Here is a 21,706-nt window from a genome sequence, read left to right as displayed (position 1 = left end):
CACACTGAATTTAAAGCACCCATTGACATGGTAACAACAGGCTCAAACAAAAAAAACAAAAACTTGCACTAACAAGTGTCAAGTGTCTGTTTGCGTGTCTCAGCGAGGGGGTGAAAGAGGGGATCCGCTCTAGCTGAGTAGGAGTTTCAGAAGAAGCTTTCCCGGCGCTTCTCTTCCGGTGGGATAACGTAAAAATGAGTCGACACGCAAGCCACAGATGACTCGCTCCACCTTGCCTTAGTAAACAACGAGCTGCAGAAAAAGAGTGGGAGAAGTGCCGCTAGCTATTTTTGTTTCTCAGCACACCAAAGTCACATTAGTTGCCTAAATGACACATTTGCCAGCTGATGTGGAACAATACCACAAAAAACAAAAAAAAACCCTTTTGAACTAAATATGTGAAAGCAAAATTTGTCCATGGTGGCTCTGAGATGAATAGATTCAGAAAGTGCTTTTATTGTTGTGCACACTCATGAATAGCGCATTAAGTTCTTTAAAAAGAAAAAAGCGAGAGAGAGTGAGAGAGGAAGGGAGCGATAAGATCAAAACAAATATGTTTGTATTTCCTGGGGAGGGGGGAAAAAAGCTTTTTTAATGTCTTCCCACCCTCTTTTGGTGTGCGGCGGGGAAGCAGCGTCGGCTTATTTCTGATTATCATATAATTCCATCGGTGCAAACGGAGCAAAACAGCAAAGCAGGGACAAGAGCCGCCCTGCCCCGCACTCATTTACTCTTTAGTCATCTTGGGTGAGGGAAGGTGGAGAAAAGCAAAATGCCATCAACAAATTTTAAAGGCAAGCTGCTGTACGAGAAACTGTATACTTTACACACCGCAGTGCTTGAACTGGTGGGGAAACTTATGAACTGCTGCCGTAAAACGCTGCAGCATCACAGAATCCATCTCAATTGAGCTTGGTTTTAATTGCACCCACCCAGCATGAGTACACAGTATGTTGACACCCACACACGAGATTACAAAGACTGCTTGGCCAGAGGCTTACTCACGCAGTGTACACAACTCTGGCCTGGCTGGCAAGCTCATCAGTGGCTCAGTTAGCCGTGGAAAATAGCAGCCTTTACACACACAGACACACACGCACACACTCGCACACACAGGCTACAAGCATCAGCACTTTCCACCAGTGTCTCTCTTAAAGGAAACCATTACGCTGCAGGAACCCACGGGAAGGCAGGCAGGAGGGGATTTTCTCGAGAAAAAAAAAGAAGCTAAATTACAATAAGCTACTTTTCTTGGAGAAGAAGAAGAAGAAGAAAAAAATACAGCCAGCCAAGCATCTAATTCACCTGTGACCCAGTAATTTATTTGGCTGATAATCTGCTATTGCAGGTGACACTAACAATCACCAATAAAATGAGTAGAAAGAGGATACGGTGTGGGGTGGGGGCGGGGGCGGGTTTACAAGGCATGGGCTGATTGTGAGGGAGATATTTGATTAAATTCTCAAATGAATAATGCATTATGAAATTGATCCAGACAAATCCCACCTTGAGGAGATTGGAGTAGGATTATTCGGGGGAAGGTTTGGGAGAGGTTATGACAACGAGGAGGTTTCGTGGAAGGGTGCATTTCAGGATCAAGTGATTATTTTGGGCTTGATAAGGCAATTTGTCACAGCCCATTTATCCAAATTCCACCCGCGTGCAGGAAGGATGTACTATGAGGTGCATATATAGTAGTAATGTTGTATATAGCACATGTCCACATTATCTCAACATCTGAAAGAGTTAAGAGAGTTATGGGTAAACAGTTTATTTCCACCTTCTTTATTTATTTTATACAGCTGCTTTCATTCTAAAACAAATTTACGTGAAGCCTATTCCCCGGAAACTAGAAAATGGCAGGTTGTGTGAATATGATCTATATATAAGTTATGTACCTTTTTCAGTTTTTATGCTGAGAGCTAAATCAGAAGTACATAGAGAATGGAGAAGGAAGGTGATTTAAGTGAGTTTGAATGTGGCATGGTTGTTGGTGCCAGATGGACTAGTCTGACTACTTCACAAACTGCTAATTTAGCGGGATTTTTCCACACTTTCCCATCTCTAGGTTTTGCAGAGAACTGTCTGAAAAAGAGAAAATATCCAGGGAGGGGCAGTTCTCAAAAATGCCTTGCTGACGTCAGAGGAGAATGGCCCGATGGCTTCGAGTTGAGAGGAAGCTCAAATAATCACTCTTTGCAAGCAAAGTATGCAGAAGAACATCTTAGACCACACCAGGTGGCACTCCTTACAGCTAAGAACAGCAAAATGAGGTTAAAATTCACCAAAATTGGTCAAGATTCATCCTGCCTTGTATCAACAGTTGTCCATCTCTTTATTACTACAATCTCAAACCATGTCAAACTAGCTTCCTGAACACAACAGTGAATTCACTGTATTCAAATGGTCTCCAGTCAACAGATCTTAAACCAGGAGCTATGCATGATGGATATGCAGCTGACAAATGCAGCAACTGTGTGATGCTGTCATTTCAATATGGACCAAAATGTTTAAAGGACCTTGTTGAATCTATGCTACAGAAAACTAAAGCAGTTCTGAAAGTCCAATACAGTACTAGTTGGACCTTCCTACCTAATAAAGTACTTAGTGGCAGTATAGGCATATACATTATGTGCAAATTTAAAAACATTTTTAAATGTCAAGTACTGTAAGTAGTTTACCAGGTTCACGAAAAGTACAGTAAAGTTCTAAACTTAAACCAGTGTTTGATGTGACCGCAATTTCTCTGCTAAACAGTATAAATTCTCCTGGGTGTGCTTCTTAAGGTGGACTGCTTGAACGGTAGAACGTTCCAGAGTTATTCTTTAGGTTTAGGCTGTCTCACTTGTGTCTGTCTCTTAAAGTAATTCCATGACTCCATGATCTTTTAGATTAGGCTTTAGAATTAGGCCACCCCATCTGTTGCAGGACTAATTCTTCTTGTCACTGAAGATAGTACTGTATGACTCTGGCAGCTCAGACACCCTAATGGCACTGTTTAAGAGGGGGGGGGGGTTGTCTTATACATCTAAAATGACTAAAACATTTAAATCTGCTGCATTTGAAGGGCATTAAATACCAATAAATTTTGTCTCCACTAAGTTTCTACCTTGAAAAGAAGGGGCGTCTCTTTGTGGCAACAGCACCAGACATCTGCTCAGCAGTTTTTAAAAGTAATTAGCTTCCCTGCTTAGATTTAGTTGGTTGCTTTTAATGAGCGTGCACTATTCCAACAACAGTTTTCACGAATGACTGCATGCACCCCAACAATAAAACCCCGAGTACACTTAATTTCCAACAATTGTAAATATTCATTGGCATGCTCAGTCACTTTATTGAAGTGTACATCAACACAGTGGGGGGAACGATGTGGGAAAACAAAGTAATTATGTCGTGCCTTTCTAAATATAGTAAGCTAAACAGGAGCTTGAAGTATTGTGAGACAATAAAAATGATATGATCAGTGTGAGAAGGCGCTTCAGAAGCTCAGGCTTTGGAAAGAGCTTCAAACGTTTTTTAACACTTCTCTCCGCTGTGACAGCTTTTGCTACACACAGCATGTCTGTAGAGCTTTGCAGATGTCATGTGAGACATGTGTAGCATTAACCTAACATGGCAGAGCGAGTACTCTGATGTCAATAAAAATGACTTGGTCTTTTAACTTTATGAGTTTTTTCTTCTTTTTTTTTTAGGATCAGGGACGATTTATCCCTCACTGTTGGCAATCGTAAAGCTGCTATGCTTTTACATACGGTGGCCCTGAGAGGCCAAACGGACTGCAACTTTAGAAAACACTTGCAAAAATAAAAATGCTGCAAAAAGAAAAACACTGCACTGCAACTTCAAGAAAAACGCTGTAAAAAGAAAAAGGCTGCAAAAATAAAAACGCTGCACTGCAACTTCAAGAAAAAGGCTGCAAAAATAAAAACGCTGCACTGCAACTTCAAGAAAAACGCTGCAAAAAGAAAGATGCTGCAAAAAGAAAAACGCTGCAAAAAGAAAAATGCTGCAAAAAGAAAAACGCAAAAAACACAAAACACAACGGAAATAGGAGTTCTGTATAATTTATGGAGCATCCCCATAAGCAAGGCTCGTCTTGTCCCCCTCAAACAGGAGAATTAGTTTCCATGCAACTGGCCAGTAATAAAGACTCAACGGTTAAAATAAGTATTCAACAAATCACCAATTTTCTAAGTAAATATATTTTTAAAGGTGCAATTGACATTCAATTCTCACCATATGCAATTAACAACCCATCCAATCCATACATGCGAAGAAATGAAATCATAGATGTCCATAAATTAAGTTATGTGTAATAATGAAGAATGACACAGAGAAGTATTGCACACAACAGAAAGGGAGGTGCAACAAGGTGTAGAAAGTCATGACAGCACCTGAAATCTATCAGTAATTAGAAAGCAACCCTGCCACTTTCTTTATTTATGGGTCGTGTCCAAATTCATGGGCTGCATTCTCCTGAGGACGCATTTGTAGGCCGATTACGTCACAGCAACGTGACGAAGGCTGTCCAAATTCGTAGACTCCTCCGAATGCAGCTGACAAATGCGTCCTTCTTTTCTCCGAATTTGAAGGATGGGTCGAATGTGTCCTTTGTGGTCCACCATATCCCAGAATTCATAGCGCGGTCCAGCCAAACTCCAGTTTCTGGAAATGGCGGCCACTACTAAGTTTTAAAATTACTCTTATTAATCTCTCTGGGTCACAAAATAAACTTTTAACATATTTTCAGGCGAGAATGTGGGTTTTTAAACTTCAAATATCTGCTCAGTTTATCAAGATATCGCATATTTGCAAAAGTGCTTCGACGTTTAAGGAGACATCTGTTATCCACCAGCTCAATAGCTAGCCGAGAGCTCGAGGGTCACTAGAGCTGCCGAGAACGGCACAACTCCCGGCACATCATTTTCAGATCACCGCGGACTTTCGCTACTCAGGTTGAACGTAATATATAAATCACTTAGATAACCTAAAAATGTTATTGTTTGACTTTTTTCAGTGTTTCATTTGTTCGTGTGTAAATCACTTTGGCTGAGATTAAAGTTATTAGATTAGATTAGATAAAATAAAACTTTAATAATCCCCTGGGTGGGTTCTTCCTTCGTTTTCACACAGCTGAATAAACGTCAAACAGAAAACTGATTAAAGAGATGTGTGAGATGGTTGAGAATTTACGCCAGTGTCCTGTTATATTTTAGATAGCAAGGAGCAGACGGCCGAGTTTATTAAACTCCACCGAGACAGCGGTGACGCTAATCAGAAGGCTTGACCCTCCAATTTCGCAGCTGTTTACTTCCGGCCTACCCGACCTTCTGAGGACCTGGCCCAAGTAGACCGCGAAGGCCGGGTCCTGAGGAGGATGAAGCCCATGAATTTGGACACCACCAAAGACCTTTACAACCTTATTGTTGTAAAACATTCTGATGTCATTGGTTGCAGAAGAATTTCTAAACTACTGAAACTTCCTATGAGCACTGTTGGGGCAATAATCTGGATTTGGAAAGAATACAATTTCACCATAAAGTGACCATAACCTGATACTCCATGGAAGATTTTAGACAGAGGAATGAAAAGACTTGTCACAGGAGTTGACCAAGAGCCAAGGACCACTTCTGTGGGGAGCTACAAAAAGGCCTGGAGTCAGTAGGTACAATTGTTTCAAAGAAAACAATAAGTATGTAGTTTATTTAAACAGGAGGCGTCTTTTAGCCATCATCACCAACAAAGGCTTACTTAGTAAAAATGTGCAATACTTTTTCCCCGTGTTATTTCACATAATTTATGGACATTTATAGTTTGATTTCTTTGCATGTGTGGATTGGATGGGTTGTTAATGACATCTGGTGAGAATTCCGTATCAAGAGAACCTTTAGAAATATATTTACTTTAAAATTGGTGATGTGTTCAATACTTATTTTACTCGCTTTAAACAGATCCTCCCATCCATCCATCCATCCATCTTCATCCGCTTTGTCCGGGGCCGGGTCGCGGGGGCAGCAGCCTAAGCAAAGATCCTCCCATTTACTCTAATTCAGCTTAATTACTTAATCCTAAAGCATTTCAATTTCTGAGTAATTTCAATGTAAAAGCTTTACTGATTGTCACATAGTATAAGGGAAGTCTGGTTTCTCTCTTCTTCTTTTTATTTCCTTTTTGCTTGTAATGGAGTATGAAAAGTAGAGAACTGATGGAAGTAATTGGAACAGTGCTGAAAACTAAATCAAAAGATCAGCAATCAAGTGTATAATAAGTCAGGCTGTCAGTGCACCGAAACTTTAACTTAAAGTCAGTGAAATAAAGGAGAATTTATGAAAGAGGAAGACACAGTGATGCCTGATGGGTGTCGGGCGGATTAAAAACAGTACTTCCCAGGGTTGAGAGGCAACTGAAATTCCACAGAAGTATAAATGTGCCATTTATTAAAAGCACTCTTTCTAGCCTTTCTGGGTAGTATGTGAAATTAAACATACATAAATGAGCATAATTCATGACCAGTTGGAATGGGCAGAATATAAGACTAAAGTGAAACATCTGTATATCACATTGCCTTCCCTGGCAAAAGAGAGGGTGTTACTACACATCAGAGATCTATGCTAAAAGCTGAGACTATCTCATACACGGCCACGAGCCATGTACGATCTTCTGATCTTTTTTTTTTTCTAGTTGGTGTGTAGGTAAGGTTAACTTCCCTGTCTACCAAGGCTGATAATCCCAGTGGACAAAGACACTAAGATGCAAACCCCAATCAGAGCTTTGGGGGATGTCAGGGGGGATTTGTAGATATGCTTCTCCTATCATCCCTGGCTATCATAAAAGCACAAAAAACATATCAAAAACTGTTATTTACATCAGACTTACAGCCAATCTAGGATAAGATATACATTTGCTACAAAAGCAATGTAAAAAGGACGTCAGCTGAATCCCTAATGTAGAGTCATTTGCCTTTTGTAGCTTTTCCAATTACTGTCTAATCAACATTAATTATACCACCTAATACTGAGTTGGCAGTGGTTTTAGTCTTCTAACTAAAATCAGTTAAATTTGGACCAATGTGACGGTGTCCTCGTGCTTTTTCCTCTTATTTGATAGAAATCTGCCAATTTCAAATATACATTCAATCTGGGCTACTGAAGACTACTAGACAGAATTTACTTTTATGCACAATTTAATTAACAAGTTTAACCTGAAGCTATCTTTGACTCACTTCGTTTGTATGATTACTGTAAAGCCCCTTCTACACTCAACAGAACATGACACAAGTTACCTAATGTAGAGATATTGCTTCACCAGGTCTACTTAGATGGAATTTCAGCTTTTTATTTTTCAGTCATCTGAAGATAGACATGCTCCTATTTCTATCCAGGCATTAACGCTGCCTGGATAGAAAGCCATATGACTCATGCTTAGGCCATGCTAAACACCTGCAATTGTGTCCTTGAGCATATTTTTCTTCTTCAAGTGTGTTTTAGTGCTTTTTACTTGTATAACTGTAGTGACTGCGAATTATGATATGTATGCTTTACTATTATACCTCATAGGTAGGCAGAGATAATGCACCGAAGCTGCTGCAGCTCCTCTGCTGGCATGCTAATCACACTACACCTGCAGACAATTCCAAGGAAGGTCTGTTCTTTGAGCCTGGGAGCATAAATCTGCAAGAGATTTAAAGAGCAGTATTTCCTCCTCCTCTTGTTTTCATCACTGTGGTGCTCTTGCAAAACTCTCTTAATGCCAACTGAAACTTAGTGGTGAGTGGGATAATAACATTAGAAAACACTGCTATGCAGACGATACCTTGTTATATTAAATGTATTAAATCATATAAAGCAAATTAATCAGGTAAACTACAGACATAACATGTAATTTTCAAAATTCAGATAAAAGTCTGATTAAAAGCACCAGCACATGTAAAGTCAGTCTATTAAAATCACATCAAGTACAACAAACCCAAAGTCTAAAATCTTCAAAAATGTAAATAACTACAGGTAATGATCCTAAACTGGTCTCAGCTGTCAGTTTTTTTTAGGTACTTTCTAAAAAAAACTAGGATATTATATAAATACAATCAATTTATCATGTTTGTACTTTGCAGGCTTCAGGTTAGAAAATGGAAAATTAAAAGCACAGAATTGCCTTTAGTGATACGGTCAATAAACAACGGTAAAATGAAAAGTAAATACATCCATCTTGTAAAAGTAAGAATTCAAACATCAGGATTACAAGTAGGGCTGCCACGATTAGTCAACTAGTCACGATTACGTCGACTATCAAAATCGGCGACGACTGATTTAATAGTCGACGCGTCATCTGAAGCTTTGTAAGATCCCAAAAGACGCAGGAATAAGTAGCAGGATTTAAGAGTGTAATAACGGACTGAAACAGAAGATGGCAGCACTGCATGTACAAGGATGCCCGCTGCCGTTAAACCCCGAAGAAGAAGAAGAAGCTGTGTCCCAGAATTCATAGCGCAGCCCAGCTCAGTTTCCAACAATGGCGGCAGCTAGTTAGTTTTAATATTACTCTTATTATTCTTTCTGGGTCACAAAATAAACGTTTAACATATTTTCAGGCGAGAATGTAGCTGTATAAACTAGAGATGGCACGATACCACTTTTTTATGTCCGATACCGATACCGATATCATAAATTTGGATATCTGCCGATACCGATATGAATCCGATATAGTGTTTTTTAATCAACAAAACTGTTTTTTAAATATCTTGCTGCATTTTGTATAAGTTCATACTCAAGTTTAAAACAACAACTACACTAAAGCTATTCTGTTATACCTGTATGCAAAAAAAATATTTCATAGTTCAGCAATACTGATCAATCTAATAAACTTAAACCTACACCATCCTCCCTATTCTGGTATTTTAAAGAGTACTTAGCGTAAATATTAAGCAACCTAACTAATAGGGTTCCAACTCCCAGCAACAACAAAATTAAATAAAAAATAGGGAACCACCCCTCACGCTCCACCTCATGATGCTTAATCGACGTAATCAACCTTAATTTGATGCAGTGTGAAAAAAAATGCACGGAAATCAATTATTTTTCAAGAAATATTAAATAGATTCAACATCTTTCTTCAACAAAATTGCAGACTGCACAGATAGTACCTTCCCAAAGGAAAAAGTACTATAGCTTACTAGGGTATATATATTAGACTTAATAGTTACTATATACAGTAATTGACTTCTATTCATTTTACATCAAATTAAAACTTTGGGTGTCAGATAATTATTTATTAAAAGCGAAACATTTTAAATGAGAATAAGAAAGAAAAGTATGTCTTTGTGCCCCCTTTTCCCCGTTAATGCCCTATCGGCCCCCCTTGGCTAAACTTTGCTAGATGCGCCCCTGCACAGTTACCAGCGTCAGCTACGTAGAAAAAGATCCTCGAGTAGAAAGTAATATTAAATATATTCTAACAATAGCTGATCAAGCTTAAACGTGCTGCTGTTGTTCAGCCGCTGGTTTCCTCTTTCTGGTGCAAAGTGGGCCAAAAACAAACTAGAGACACGGACTCGCGACAGAAAAGCCGATCAGCTGATCGTTAAGCAGTTTCATGATTGAAGTAGCAGCAAGAAGAGGCAGTCGCTTGTTAAGCTTAACGCAGGAATGCTTTACAAACATTCAGAGATGGACTTACACACTTGCTTTACTTCTCTCAGGATAACTTTGTCGGAGATGAAATGCCAGGTTGCTAGCGAAGCTCCACATGCTATCCAGACCACCGATAGGTCCCGCATGCCACAGCCGCTCTATCACGTGATGCATACTGCTCCGACGTGCTAACGTTCTGAGGTGAGTTACGGCGTGTTGCAAGTTTTGTGAGGTGCTTTCGTGATATTTAATGGATCGGATTACATTTTTTATTTTTCTCCGATATCCGATCCAGTAATTTAGGTCAGTATCGGACCGATACCGATACGTAATATCAGATCGGTCCATCTCTAGTATAAACCTCAAATATCTGCTCAGTTTATCAAGACACCACATATTTTCAAAAGCGCTCCGACGTTTTCGGAGACGTCTGTTGCCCACCATCTCGATTGTGAGCCGGGGTTCAAGGCTCACTAGAGCCGGTGAGAACCCCGGACTCCGGGCAAATCGTTTTCAAACCCACTGCCATTTTTCGCTACTCAGGTTAAACATGATATATGAGTCACTTAGATAACTTAAAAATTATATTGTTTGGCTTTTTTTTTATTGCCTTATTTGTTCCTGAGTAAATCGGTTTGGCTGAGATTAAAGTTATAGTTTTTACACAGCTGAATAAACTTCAAGCAGACAACTGATTATCAGAAGTGTGAGACGCTCGAGAATATACTCCGGTGTCCCGTTATATTTTAGATAGCAAGGAGCAGACGGCTGAGTTTATTAAACGCCACCAAACAATCGTCAAATTTCATTAAAATTTAATAAACTATCATCTTGTCGTGATTTTTAGTTAGCACTACTTGAACCACTTAAAGCTGTAAGCTAATGATAGTTATATAAGAGCAGATGCATGCTGGTGCAATAAGCTGTACGTTTTACGTCCAATGGATGCATGATCTGATTAGTTGACTAATCGCAAAAATAATAGGTGACTAGTCGACTATCAAAATAATCGTTTGTGGCAGCCCTAATTACAAGAAATAATATCATTGCTAGTATAATAATATTACTCTAAAAATACAAAGTCAGTGAGATAATCTTACAGAAAAACGAATCATGTGAGAAAAGAAAGTTTTCATGGGACTCTATACAGTCCTGTGCTGCTACCATAGGAATTAGTAAGTAGCAGCCAGTTGCTGCTAATCAAACAAACTTGATTGATTGATCATCAATAAGCATGAGCACATCTATAAAAGCAGAGGTTTGAGCAGTTTGCTGCTCTGAAGCATTCAGGTGAATGTTAATATAAAACCACAATCTTCCCAAGAGTGGACGGCCCAGCATATACACCCCAAGGTCAGACTGTGCAATGCTCAGAGAAATTGCACAAAACTAAAAAGCTAAATGTAAGACTCTACAGGCATATTAAATCTCCATGACAGTATGGATTATTTGGAAGAGTTGCCAAAAGAAAGTCTCTTTTTTCTGTAAAGAACATGACAGCAAAGGTTAGATTTGTAAAATTGTATCTGAGATTTCTAGAGCAATGTCCTTTGGACACAAAAGACCATGTTAGATAATTTCTTTGCAATGCCTCTAAGCAAAAAAAAAAAAAAAAAAAAAAAAAGCCAGAGTGCTAGCATTTTAGTAAGCAAGCTCACATTTCTGGCATTTTATATTCTTTACATTGGCTAATAATAGATTTTAGGATTTCATTTTAAAATTCTCATATGTAAAATTTTTATTTTATTTGCATAAAGACCACTAGTCTGGACTATTTAGCACCTCATGTGTGAAGTACGGTGGTGGAGGGGTGATGACTTAGGCCACAAGACTTTCATAAGCTAATGCCCACAAACCTCAATGAACTGATTCCTTCACGATAAAGACCGATAAAGTCATACAGAAAACATACTGCAGTTATTGCTGATAAAAGCTAATGAAACATGGTGTGAATTTAGTTTTTCAGAGAACTGCACACAGTTCTGTGAAATTTTCTTTTCCACTTTTCTGCAGAAAAAAAGGGAACATACCTAATTTAATTTAATAAGGGAGGCAAAACAGTTGTTTTATTATAGCTGTGACATTTTAATATTCTGCACTAGCACAGCACTAATTAGACATTTGCATGACATTCATTCATTACAGAACTTAGACCTCGTGATGAAATTTGGTAGCGTCTTCATAAAAAAGAGTCGGGCAGTAGCTTCACGTTTTGTGCACAGCAAGACTCCCAGCAAACAAGTCAGGAAGAAAGCAAGAGCTCTGTAGTTTAACTAATTTTAGTATGGCAGACTTGAACAGCAGTACTTTTCTGCACTTGTGACATTGTGTGACATTGCCACAATGATGGTGAGGGAAGCAAAGTGGCCATCAGACAAGAGACAGTCCTTATCTGAGGACTGTTACTCTCGTAGGTTATCACTGCTGAGCTGTCCACCCAATCACTACCAAGACCTTTCTTGGATATCTCTGAGATTGGTTCTTGTAAAAGCATGTGTGTGTGCACACGCGTGTGAGTCCCCTCTAGCTCTCTCACTCTTTCTGCAGTTTCCCTGTCTACTTCCACCCCATCCCCCCCTTCTGGCAGTAAACACTTGCACTTACAGAAAATTCCCACCACATTGACACTCATCCAGCTAAAGCAAGTGGTGGTGCCAAAAATATGTCAAGTCGCCGTCTTTTACACATCATGATTATTGACAGGGCAGGATTAACTGTGGCTGGGATTCTCCATACTTCAGCAGTTCATAATTGGAGTGACAATTCACCATGGAACAGTAGCTGTTCAAACTGCCTCCTGAGATGTGGTTAATATCTGCCAGTCAAACATTCCTCAAATCAGGTATACAGGAGAATAACACAATCTGCAAGGATCACTACACTGAAAAACAATATGGCATGGAGTCAATGAAAACACACATTTGTAATGGCATTTTTTTTTGTCAAATTTGGTATCCTTAGAGTTTACCAAAGACTCAAAAACATTTATTTCAGGCTTAGCAGTATCCCACAAGGGCTTGTCTGAAAACTGTGGAGAGCTGGGAAAACACACAGTGGAAATATGTCTGCTCAGGGCAAATAACAGAGTTTTATGTTTAGCGGATAATTCAACCCAGCTTAACAACTTGAAATGAGGAATATCAATCTTGCAAAGTCATATCGACCATGAAATAACTAGTGTACCGTGTGTGGTCATCACGCCAATAGGTAAAGTTCTCAGAAAAAACTTAGAAAACGCTGTGACCTGTACCTTTTATAGCTACATAATTTATATATATTCCTGTACGTCTATAGGCACAAAGAGGATCAAATGTTTGCCTGTTCAAAATATAACAAACTCAACAAAAATGCCAACAAAGTCACAAATTTTTTCATGTGACTGCAATAAAACAATAATAAACACTTTATAACTTTTGATGCCAGCTGCTGCAGTTATGGTTTAAGAAATAAAAATAAGTGGTATCACCTCCAAATGCTGGCAGATACACTATAACTCCTTACTTTGTATAGTTAAGCAGAGTCTGCTCTCTTGGATTAGGGACAAAAACAGACTTCCATCTTTACAAAAAAAATTGTATTAGCTGTTTAGGAATTTACACCTCTGAAAATGGGGGACTAATTATTTAGACAAACAAGGATAATTTTACATATAAGCATTTTTTCATAACTGGATGAAAATCCTTTGCAGTCAATGGATGCACTGTGGAGGCCACTTTCTTCCCTCCATGGTCCAGTTCTGATGCTGAGCGTTGGTGCTTTGGTGGTGTCAACATGTGCACACTCACTGGTCTGTATGCAGCTCCATATGCAACAAACTGTGATGCAACGTGTATTCTGATATCATCAGACCCAGCTTTAACTTTTTTTCTGCAATCAAAGCTACAGTAACTCGTTTGTTGGATCAACATGGATCTGCCTTGGTTCCCCATCAATGAGCCTGGCCCCCCGTGACCCTGTCGCTGGTTCACCACTCTTCCTTCCTTGGACCACTTTTGACAGACACTGACCACTGCAGACTGGGAACACCCCACAAAACTACAGCTTTTGTGGGTTCTCTTCTAGCACAACAACTCTGAGGACAAAATGTTCACTTGCTCCCTAATATATCCCACTAACAGACGCCATGATGAAGAGATCATCAGTGTTATTGCCTTCATCTGTCAGTGGTCATAGTGTAGTCTCTCTCTCTATATATATATAAAAACCCTATATGAAAAGGTTTAAGGCAGTATGATTTTTATTCTTGAATTGAGATAGCTATCTAGTATAATCACAAGAGTACTAGCAACTTCTAGTATGAAAAAAAGACGTGTTTAAGGGTTTGAACTCTGTCATTTTTAAATTGTGCAGAACGTGAACCGAGAGTCCTCTAATTTGATTTCAGCAACAACACATTTCACAAAACATTTTGAAGGTGTTTCCCCCCTCAGGGAAATGTTGGGAAATCACTGGGACTTTGGGACTCCTCTCATATAACCTCTATCCAATTTCCTTAGTAAGAGTGTGTGTGTGTGTGCGTGTGTGTGTGTGTGTGTGTGTGTGTGCGTGTGTGTGTGTGTGTGTGTGTGTGTGTGTGTGTGTGTGTGGTAAACGGACCCGCAGTCTGAGATAAAGCTGTGATTGGTTCTTTCTCCATTGGCCTCCAAATCAAACATCTTGCTCTATACTTTAAGTGCATATGGTGTGAGTGTGCATGTGAGTGTTCATCTGGCTCTTTCTGGCGGCCAGAGAAAGAAATGGGAATTATAGCAGCACAGTAAAAAAAAAAGCCCTATCCTTGTGTTTTATTGGATTGAATACATTTTATGGCTGCTTTATGGAAATGACCAGGCATGCTCCATTTCCTGTTTTACTCAAATGAAGCCTTTGTTTGTCGCACCATGGTTCACATCACAAAAACCGATCAAAATTCCTCACCATGGTCAGTTACAGGAATGCAAACTGAAAACATGCATTACACATCCATTCCAGACTGCAGTGAGCAAAGGCAGGATAAATGAGGCTGTGATTAGACAGAAGAGCTCTTCCAGACGCAGCTGTCCTATCCTTTTATAGCACAAGAACACTTGGTAATAGGTTTGCACTGACAGCAAACACAGGTTTGTCATTAGCAGTCTGTCTTTGAGCCTCTTCGCCGAGGTAAGTGAGCACAAATGCGATGCACCCAATACACACAAATAATCTCATTTACTTCATTCATATTCTTTGAACTTTCTTCATCCTGCTTCTCTCAGATGAGCCTTGCTCAGGTTTTTATTGAACTTTGAAAATGGTACTGAGCCCAAAACTCTTCATCTGACCACATCTTTCATTTCAATCTCCATCACCAGTGAAACCTGCATATATAGTATCGTGCAAAAGTCTTTAATCACTCCTCATGTGTTTATCTTTATTTTTCTATGAAAACAGGTAATACAAAATACAACATTTAAGGCAAAAACAACACCTTTGCTCTTTAACACAGCCTGAACGGGCAACTTTTCTGCTAATTTCTCTAAGCAGTCTCCAGGAACAGCTCAGCTGGCCTCTTGTAGATCATTCAAAGCTCTTCTTTGGGTGTGGGCTGCCTTTTGATCTGTTTTTTACTAAGGTGATCTCACACCGCTTCAATAATGTTGAGGTCTGGGCTCTGGGGAGGTCAATCCATGTACGAGTGTCATTCTATCCATGTGTGCTTTTAACACATTGTAGTGTATTTTTATTTGCAGTACCTTTGGGATCATTGCTTAAAAATGAAGCTGTTGCCAATCAGATGCTTTTTAATTCCATCAATTCTGACAAGAAACCCAACACCTTTGGCTGAAAAACCTCAAACATGACAGAGCCTCCACTGTGTTTTACAGATGTCTCCAGACACATACTGAGATTAATTTGAACCAAACATTGGTTTCAAATTTGGATCCATCACTTCATAACACCTGTTGTCAGTGTTATACCACGGAGTACGGAATACCATTTTACACCTCAAAATGTGTTATCTTTGGGATGTTTTTTTATATTTTGATTCAACTCAAAGATCAAAATGAGTTAAACTGGTTCTTTGCTATTTGTCCATTATGTGTAGACAAAACACTGGTTCATCTGTTGAGTGAGTGTACTTTTTTATGCTTAAATGAAAATGGTCAGGGATAAGGACTGTACCTTCAAAATCCCTGGAGAACTATTGCTCAAGATCCCTTTAAAAGAATTACAAGAAAGATTCGGGCTCAGGTTATTTTATTTGCATCCGCAGCATTGACTAATCCATCCTACACGGACCTGTTCAATACAGAGAGAAGCATAATACAAAATACTGGTAAGTGAATAATCATAGAGAATTCACACAGCATTATGTAGGATAGCAAAACTATCCTTTGTTTATCTGAGTCATGGTGGCTGGAATAAAGCTTTTGCTTTCATACTTTTTTAAAAAACGATGTTGTTCTGCACTTTGGGATCAAAAACCTGAAGCCAGAAAATCTCACTCCTTGGAAGCAAAATATAAAGGAATAAGTGGTGAATCAAGACCTTTGCACACTACTGTAAATATGCTTGAAACTAAGCAGGAAGAAAATAAATACTCTGCTGCTCTGTATTCAGAATGCAATTATCATTTTGTGCCTTGTACCATGACAGCAGTGGTGTTTTTTTCTTATCTCTCATTTAAACAACATAAAAGAAAAGAAACAACACGGTTGTACTATTCATAATATGTTTAATATTTAGCTGAGCAAATAATAAAATCACTTTCAGTGGAGTTCTCCTTGTAAAGCACAACTTTTTTTTTCCAATCACAAAGCATATTTCTTCATTCAGTGATGAGAATGTAAGATGAAAGGGAGAATTTATTCCACCTGGGAGCCATTCAAAGCGAAGTTGCACTCAAGACGTCAGTGACAAAGAAAGGCTAGCCTGTCATTCTTTGACAACTAGGCTCAAGGGTGGGATCATTTACGCCTGGGTGATATCAGATCCGCTTTTACTCCATCTCACACCTCCACTCCCTCACTTATCATTTTCTCATCCCTGTGTGCATTCTCAAATATTCATGACCACGAAGCCAGTGTCATCTTACAATATCTAAATGAGAAGCCCAAGGCGCAGGTAAAACCATCCTACTATGAAATTCTTAGGTCTTCTACGAATGTTAAAGCAGTCATCTATAAACCTCGCTCCATCAGTTTCCTTCCCCCATCTTCACCATTTCCACCCTCCTTTATTTCCACTTCAAAACTCTTATGGTGGGTATGGTAATAGGTGACATGCCATATAACACAAAACTGCAGATGTGCTACATTTCTGCTGCATCTATTCTGTTTTTTTTTTTTTTTTTTGGGGGGGGGGGGGGGGGGGGGTTGTGTTCCACTGCAGTGAATCAGCTGGTGGCACAACATCTGCTATCAAAGCTGAAAGTGATATGTAAAACTTTTGACAGCCGATTTGTAAAACACACACAAACACAGCAAATTGCCCCAGTGCTCGCTCTCGCAAAGGGGCAAAAAAAAAAAAAAAGCAACATTAAATTAAATGACCGAGCCTTGACTGAGCGATTCTCGATCTGCCACTTAAGCAACTAGGGGCTGACGCATTGTGCCAGCTCATGTTCAGGGTCACGCCTGTGTCAACGAAAGCCTCTCTAATGAGACCCAGACAAGCGCGCTGTGCCCAGCCGAGCGGAGCCGGAAATGTAAGCGCAAGAGCTTTGGTACAAGGAAAAAAAAGAAAAGGCAGATCTATTGCAGGGGCACTATGCAAGGCATTGTTTTAATGGTCACATTTTTTTTTTAAAGCAGTCTGCGTAAGGTATATGGGCTCTGCTGTGTGTGTGTGTGTTTATTTAGTGGAATGAGTTGAGTGAAGCATATAAAAATATGCTAAATAGGATCTGTCTATAACGCTGTTTTTAAGCATAAAGCTCTAAAAGCAAAGCTTGAGTGAAATGTCGTGTGCTTTATCAGTGATACTTTTGACAGTCTGACAGGAGCTATTGAGAAATATCACTCACAGAGACAGAGTGAAGGACAGACCAGAAGACAGACGCTAAAAATCCCTAAATACTGAAGCACTTAATAAAATCAAATATTTTGTCCACAGCTTGTGCATCAAAGAACTCTTGACTGACACCTACCATGAACAATATCTTTTTTCTCCAAGGCTTTCTTAAAATAATATATAAAGGCAGTAAATATTTTACCAACATCAGTAATGTATCTTAATATAGTAGTCATTACAATGTTCATCTTTTAAGATATTTCTTAAAACTCCCAACGGTAACACAAGCATAAAAACTACCCACAGGAAGTTTCTGCAACAGGCAAATGGCCCTGCTGCCAGATCCACTAGCTAATGCCATTACACAGAAATCCAAGTAAATGGTTTGACACATTTAGGTTAAAGTTAAACCTTCAGTTTAAACTGTTTAAAACTCTTTGATTATTTTATATCACGGGGCAAGAGACAGTAAGATGCAGCAGAGCATGCTTTAACCTTCATATACGGGTCTTTTAACCTGAAATTTAATGATGCAGAACACACAAAAATTAAAATATGCAAACTTTTTATACTGTTGTCCATGTGCTACAATTTCATCTGCACACTGAAGCTGTCCTAGGTTAACTTTGACCTGTTACAATTGATTTCAGACCCATCGAATCAAGCAAAATTGTGCTTTTATAGGAACTTTAAACTGTTAAACTGCACATCTCATGTCTGTGTGTGTGTTTTCAAGTGGCAGCGGTGACACGGGATCTTGACAACATCACAAGAACTGTCTGTGTTTCCCCCAACAGATGCTCAAGTTCCTGCAGAGTGTTGCTTTTTGAAGAACCGTTGAGTAATCCTGAAGCAGTGAAATGATAAAACAGCGTAGGAGTGATCATATATAGCGCCAAAAGGGAACAGAGGTCGGAGTGTGCCTTGACGCAGACAAGAAATCTGCACCTGCAATGTACTTAAACAAAATTAAACAAATCATAAGTTAATTTCTAGAGAAGTTATAAAGAGCTATTGTGAGCTAATTTAGGATAACCTAAATGAGAGTTAACTGAGATTAAAATACAGCATAAGAGGGATTATGGGGGACATAACTTCATAAAAGTACCTGATCTACCATTTCAGTGAGTGTGGGAAACGTGCAAGTCCCACGCGCAAGGTTTCTAACCAATGCTTTGAATCCACATACTAGTTTGCAATAAGCCTTTTTTTTCCATTCTTTTGAGGATTGTTTGGCAGTGAGGACAGTGTTTAACGGTTGTAATGGTCATACATGCTTTTGCATTAAATCCTAGAAGTTGCAAAATGTTCTTGCCAATAAATCATTAAATCATTGTTATGTTTTTAACTGTTATGTTTTTATGCCTTAGGTAAAACAGGATATGATATTATATGATTGTAGAGGTTTTTGCTCCAAAAATGTGTTACCTAAAAAAACCCTTTCCCTATTCTCTGAACAGAGGAGTAATTATTCATTTATTAATATCAGATAGGCTTTCTATATATTTTTTGGTTTTTGCAAGGAGGGACGTATTGATTTGGGGCTATTCTGAATGCCAGCATGACAGCTACTCTTGTTCCCCTGTCAATATTCTCGCCTCTGTATCGTAGAACATATAGAAAAAAAAGGGAAAACCCCTAGATCTGCAATAGACTGGTGACCTGTCCAATGTTGACTAGGACACCTGGGATAGGCTCCAGCTCCTCTGCACCCTTCATCGGATAAGAAAATAAATGGATGGACAAAGTGCGGTTAAACCCCGCACCTGTTTTCCTGACTGTTCCAGTTAAGGGTCGTGGGGGAGTTAGAGCTTATTGAAGTGAGAACTATCCATTGAAGTATTTTGTGGTTAACTGTCACTGCTTTTCTTAAACAAGCCAGCTTTCTGTCCAATCAGCATTCACACATTACTCATAGTGTTGGTGCCACAGGGCTGTACTGTTGGTTTTTTTGGAGGACTGCATGCAAGCGCATTTGCATAGCCTCTGCATAGGTTGAATTCCCATAATCCCTCTCTCTGTGTAACCGGACTCCTACGCAAACCAACAGCAACGCAGGATCTTAAATCCCACGTTACAACCATTGAGGGAAAAATTTATTCAACTTTTGCAGGAGAATGCCAGGACAGCACTTCATGACCTGAGAGGTCGGGTTTTACAATGACCCAAAGCTTACAAATAAATCAATACTAAAACGAGTGAAACAAACAATAACTTGTTTTGGAACAGACCGCGTCAGAGTCCTGACCTCAAGCTGACTGAGATGCTTTGGCATGATCTGAAGAAGACTGTTCGATCACAAAAAAATAACAGAAATGTTAATCAGTTGAGATTATTTCATGAGATCAAGAACAATCAAAATTCCTCCTCAACGTCCAGTTTCATATGGGGCAGCTGTGGCTCTGGAGGAAGAGTGGGGTCACCCACTAATTGGACGGTTGGTGGTTCAACCTCCAGCTCCTCTAGTCTGTTAGTCAATATGTCCTTAGGCAAAATACTAAACAGATGCATTCATCAGTGTGTGAGAGTGAGTCTGACAGATTAAAAACGTTCTGTTCGAGTGTGTGTATGAGTGAGCGAAGGTATTTTTAGTGTTAAGTGCTTTGAGTTGTGAATAAGTTAAGAAGAGGTCATTGTTCCTGACGGTACTAAACTCAAGGGTTTACATGGTTTTTCCAGCCTACATTGCTCGTGATGACACAGAGCTTTAGTAACACAAAAGTAGAGCTATTAGAGATTTTGTTTATCTATAATTTTGTCTCGGTTGTTGGTTCCAAGGGTTTGGCAACAGGAAGTGGAAGCCACAGGTGGAAAAACACATTTGTTTTTTCACGCCAAGTCAAGTAGCAGATCGTTAAAATAGGTCATTTCAAGTTAGCTACAGGCTGCGTGCATCCACACAGTAAGTGTAGAAAAAAAGTGGGCCCAGTGTGTCTGCGCACCAGAGCAAACACAGCTCCGGTGCGCAGACACACTGGGACTGCATTTGCGCTACTGCTGGCCTTGTGCCAACACAAAATCAGAGGCCTTAATGTAATACATTTGCAAATACTAACCACTAACCACTGCTATACTGAAGTCCTAACTCATCAAAAAAAAAGCTCATGAATGTTTCATAGTAAGTTATGCCAAATTAAGATCTTGGCACGCAGGGTTGAGTGGGGTGGCTGATTGAGATCAAACGTCGGCGCACACTGAAAAGCCTGTTATAAAGTCTGTTTTAAACGTCTAAATCAGAGGGCCCGGCCCATTCAGGATTCTATGTCTGGCTCTCTTTTCCATTCCCACTGATGTGCCGATTGGTTTTCCCACGGGATCAGTGCCATGCACGGATGCTCACTGAAGGCTTCACAACCTTTTCCTTCAAAACTCGAGGAAAAAAGTTTTGGTCTGAGACTGATTGGAACGATACAGCCGTGATTCAGTCCTGTAAATCAGCACGCAACTCTTTGCACCTCCGAATAAGCAGGATAAATTTAAACATAATGAGATTCTGAAACCGGATTTCTTTTAATGATCATCCCCCTGTATAGTTTAAAGCTCGGTACAGCAAAACCTCCACTCGAGAGATGTGTTCAAAGCCAGTTGTGAGCAGGCTGTCATCGTTACAGCTCCCCGTTTCTCACCCACTGGATTTTTAGCATGCACATATGCGACGCACACACATGCAGAGCAAAAAGTGTTTACTCACTGATTCCTGGGTCTTGTCCTTTGCATCATACACGCTTAGCTTGACTAGCGTCTCTGGGCTAGCAGGATACTCTGAAGGGAAGGTCACCCCCGTCAGAAACAGTGGGTCTTTGTTCGCCTGGCAAGAGAGAGGGACAGCACAGGACTATGGTGAGATATAGTTTGTGCTCGTGTGTGTACACACATGTGCGATATCCACATTTGCACTGCAACACAGATGTGAAAAAGCAGGAAGCTGAAGAGGGGGAAAAAAGGAAGAGGACTTTTTTTTTTTTTTGCTGGGTAAATGAGCCAGCAGCTGAGCTCAGTCTGCCCTCTTCCTCCTCCTGGCATTTCTCTCCATTCCTCTCACCTCTCCTGGGCACAAAAGCAGAAGATAGAGCTCTCCCTAGTGGGTCTACCTGGAGGTGTGGCATAAA

General features: G+C 39.7%; 1 protein-coding gene across 4 annotated transcripts in view; it reads right to left on the bottom strand.

Moving 5' to 3' along the window:
* Positions 1–21,706, bottom strand: part of inpp4b (inositol polyphosphate-4-phosphatase type II B) — a 177,832-nt gene that overhangs the window by 115,237 nt on the left and 40,889 nt on the right. For all 4 annotated transcript variants that reach the window (XM_085276578.1, XM_085276577.1, XM_085276579.1 and 1 more), the window contains one exon: positions 21,289–21,405. In XM_085276578.1, coding sequence (XP_085132704.1) covers positions 21,289–21,405 — 117 coding nt within the window. The remainder of the gene's footprint in view (positions 1–21,288; positions 21,406–21,706) is intronic.

The sequence above is a fragment of the Mchenga conophoros genome, linkage group LG6 (genome assembly GCF_057382185.1).
Source record: "Mchenga conophoros isolate Kocher_MC1m ecotype Shallow Benthic linkage group LG6, M_conophoros_male_GT1.1, whole genome shotgun sequence".
Lineage (NCBI taxonomy): Eukaryota > Metazoa > Chordata > Actinopteri > Cichliformes > Cichlidae > Mchenga > Mchenga conophoros.
The sequence above is the reverse complement of the archived record's forward strand: the minus strand, read 5'-3'. Positions and strand labels throughout refer to the sequence as shown.